This window comes from Lottia gigantea, assembly GCF_000327385.1.
Source record: "Lottia gigantea unplaced genomic scaffold LOTGIsca_38, whole genome shotgun sequence".
Classification (NCBI taxonomy): Eukaryota; Metazoa; Mollusca; class Gastropoda; family Lottiidae; genus Lottia; species Lottia gigantea.
The window spans coordinates 25,540-28,497 of NW_008709295.1; the positions used below are offsets into that span (position 1 = coordinate 25,540).

Consider the following 2,958-nt stretch of genomic DNA (forward strand, 5'->3'; position numbering starts at 1 on the left):
ATTTTACGGGCAGGGCCCCTATTTGCCTTAAGTGTTTCAGGCCCGGGCGTATGAGGAAGGAGTGCCCTATGTCATCCATGGCTACGACTTCCTCATATGCTAACATAGTTAGCAATGTTCCGAGGTCTGTTACGAATAGTACTAGTACTGTCAACAAGAAAACAGACTTTGTACCTGCTACCACTTTATTATCTACAAATAACAGAGTGGATGATGAAGGTTTTTTTACACCCAAAAATAGCGCAAAGAAGTGGTCATCATCTGAATCTGAAAATGTTTCTAATGCTATTGCTAACTCTTCCTCTTTGAGTTCTCGAACCAAAAAGTTGCTTTACAGCCACCATCACCACCACCTAGAAAAGAAAAAAAGAAATCAAATATTAATAATAATAGTAATAATAATAAAAATAATAATAATAACAACAATAATAAATTAAAGTCTGCTGCTGCTGGGGCTAACACCCCTTCAGCAATTCCTATTATTACTCCTGAAGTAAAACAAGGCAAAATATCTTTATGTAAAGAACCCCCTCAGGACAGGGAATCCACTGCGACCCTGGCGGAATCCATGGACGCCATTGAAAACATCGCATCTTAACGAGATGCTGGGTAGCATGACTCCCTGTGGATCCACCGAAGGGGAGGGTTTCGGTTCGGAGGAGGAGTCTTGTGAAGACTCTCCGACTTGATTTTTACTTACCTTACGTTTTTGACTTTCCTGCATATATATCTTTTACTTACCTTTTTGTTCTTACCTTTATTTCTCACTTCCGTCATGGACCTAGTGATAGCTTCCATAAACTGTAATGGTCTTTTAGGACCGAACAAAATCCATTATTTAAATAATTTATTACTTCTTGAACATATATAAATACTTGATTGATGATCTCTCGCTTGAGACATGGGATGCGTTTAAGGATCTTACAGCACAATTTTGCAAAGAATTTAATAAGAAAATTCGATTACGTAAAGAGAAGGAGGTTTTGGACCTAACATCTGAGTATAGGGCTTTAATTCGCCATGAGAATGTTGCTCCAGGTAGTGGCTCTGTCCGAATCTCGGAATTAAAGCACCAGCTCAGATGTTTAGAAGACCTAAAACTTGAAGGGGCCCGTATTCGATCGAAGGCCGAGTATTTAGAAAATCGTGAAAACCCTTCTCGCTAAAAAAGAAAAGGATCGTGCTGTAAAAAAACATATAACTAAAATAAGAGACGGTAATAATTATCATACCACCAATAAGGATATCATATCTTCTTTTAGTAACTTTTATTCATCTTTGTTTTCTAGGGAAGATATTGACTTACAAGAAGCCTATAGTTTCCTTGAGGATTTGCCTTCCTTGGATGATCTTTCCAGAGACTCTCTGAAGGATCCGATATCCAAGGAGGAAATCCTCAATGCTTTGACAAACATGGAGAACGAGAAGTCTCCTGGTCCACATGGACTTACGAAGGAATTTTATCTTGCCAATTTTGACGTTCTTGGCGATGTTCTAGTTCAGCTTTACCATCTTGTTTTTGATGCAGAGTCGTTAACATCTTCTCAGAAGTTATCCTACATAACTTTACTCTGCAAGAACTTTGAGCATCCCGAGAGCGTCAAGAATTGGCGTCCTATATCTCTCCTGAACGTGGACTACAAGATTTTGTCTGTAAGACTTGGAAGGGTTTAAGATGACATTGTCGGGATTGACCAGACCTGTTCTGTTCCAGGAAGATCAATTCTCGACAATGGTCATCTGTTGCGTTCAGTTGTGGACTATGTTCAGGAGAGAAACTTACCTTTAGCGTTCGTCTGTCTGGACCAGGAGAAGACTTTTGATAGGGTCAGTCATGATTTTTTATTTTTAACTTTAAAACATTTTAATTTTGGGGCTAATTTTCAAAAGTGGGTACGAATTTTATACAGTAATATTTCCTCGGCTGTGATCGTCAACCAGCATATTTCTCGGCCATTTCAGGTTACACGCTCTGTTCGTCAGGGTTGTAGCCTGTCACCAGTGCTTTACATCCTGGTATTGGAATCCTTTTTGCTTCGTGTCCGTAAGGTTTTTTTGTTTTTGTTTTTTGTTTTGTCACTATGTGACCTTTCTGTGATATTGATAGGTGTTTTATTGTTTTAGTTTTTTCATTATTTTAACGTATTCTGGAGCTATATAGCCCGTTTGGTGCTGATGCTCCTTAATGCATTTCATTTCATTTCATTTCATTTCGTGTCCGTAATTGAAGATCGTTGGTCTTGCTATTCCGGACTCTCCACCGGTTATTGCCAAGCTATCCGTTTATGCCGATGATACCACGGTTATTTGCACTACAGATGCTTCTATCCAGAGAGTTTTTGACGTTTGTCAGCTCTATGGTAGAGCATCTGGTGCTAAACTTAATTTGTCTAAATCTAAAGGATTATTCTTTGGTAAATGGGCGAACCGTGCTGACCATCCCTTCGGCATAAGCTGGATGGATGGTACTAAGCTGGTGGGTGTTCCTTTCGGTGACGCCACTCGTTTTTGGAGGGAGCTTTTGGATAAGATTCGTAGTTCTTTGAATCTGTTCAAATCTAGACACCTATCACTTTTCGGCAGGTCTACAATTTGTAACATGATAGCTTTGTCAAAGGTGTGGTATGTAGGCTCAGTCCTCATCCCACCTAAGAGTTTCGTTGATAGAGTTCAAAGACTATGTTTCGAGTTCATCTGGCCCTCCAGGAACGAGCCTGTAAGAAGAGATGTAATGTATTCCAGTAAACTTCTTGGGGGCTCTGGGATCATTCACATCTCTTCTAAGTTGAAGGCCATCCGCATTATGCATATAGTGCGAGGCTTTCTGGGTTCCAGTACCAAGTGGTGTTCTTGGCTGAAATTCTGGCTGGNGTTACAGCTGAGGAAATATAACCCCACTCTTTGGAGCAACAGCCAGCCCCATGGATTCTTTTTACCTGTATTTTATGAATATGCATA

General features: G+C 40.0%; 1 protein-coding gene across 1 annotated transcript in view; it reads right to left on the minus strand.

The window, feature by feature from the left end:
• Nucleotides 1-291: 291 nt before the first annotated feature.
• Nucleotides 292-2,958, minus strand: part of LOTGIDRAFT_163097 (hypothetical protein) — a gene marked incomplete at both ends in the record, with an annotated part of 4,914 nt that continues 2,247 nt past the window's right edge. Inside the window, one exon of the mRNA XM_009059164.1 lies at nt 292-353. Coding sequence (XP_009057412.1) covers nt 292-353 — 62 coding nt within the window. The remainder of the gene's footprint in view (nt 354-2,958) is intronic.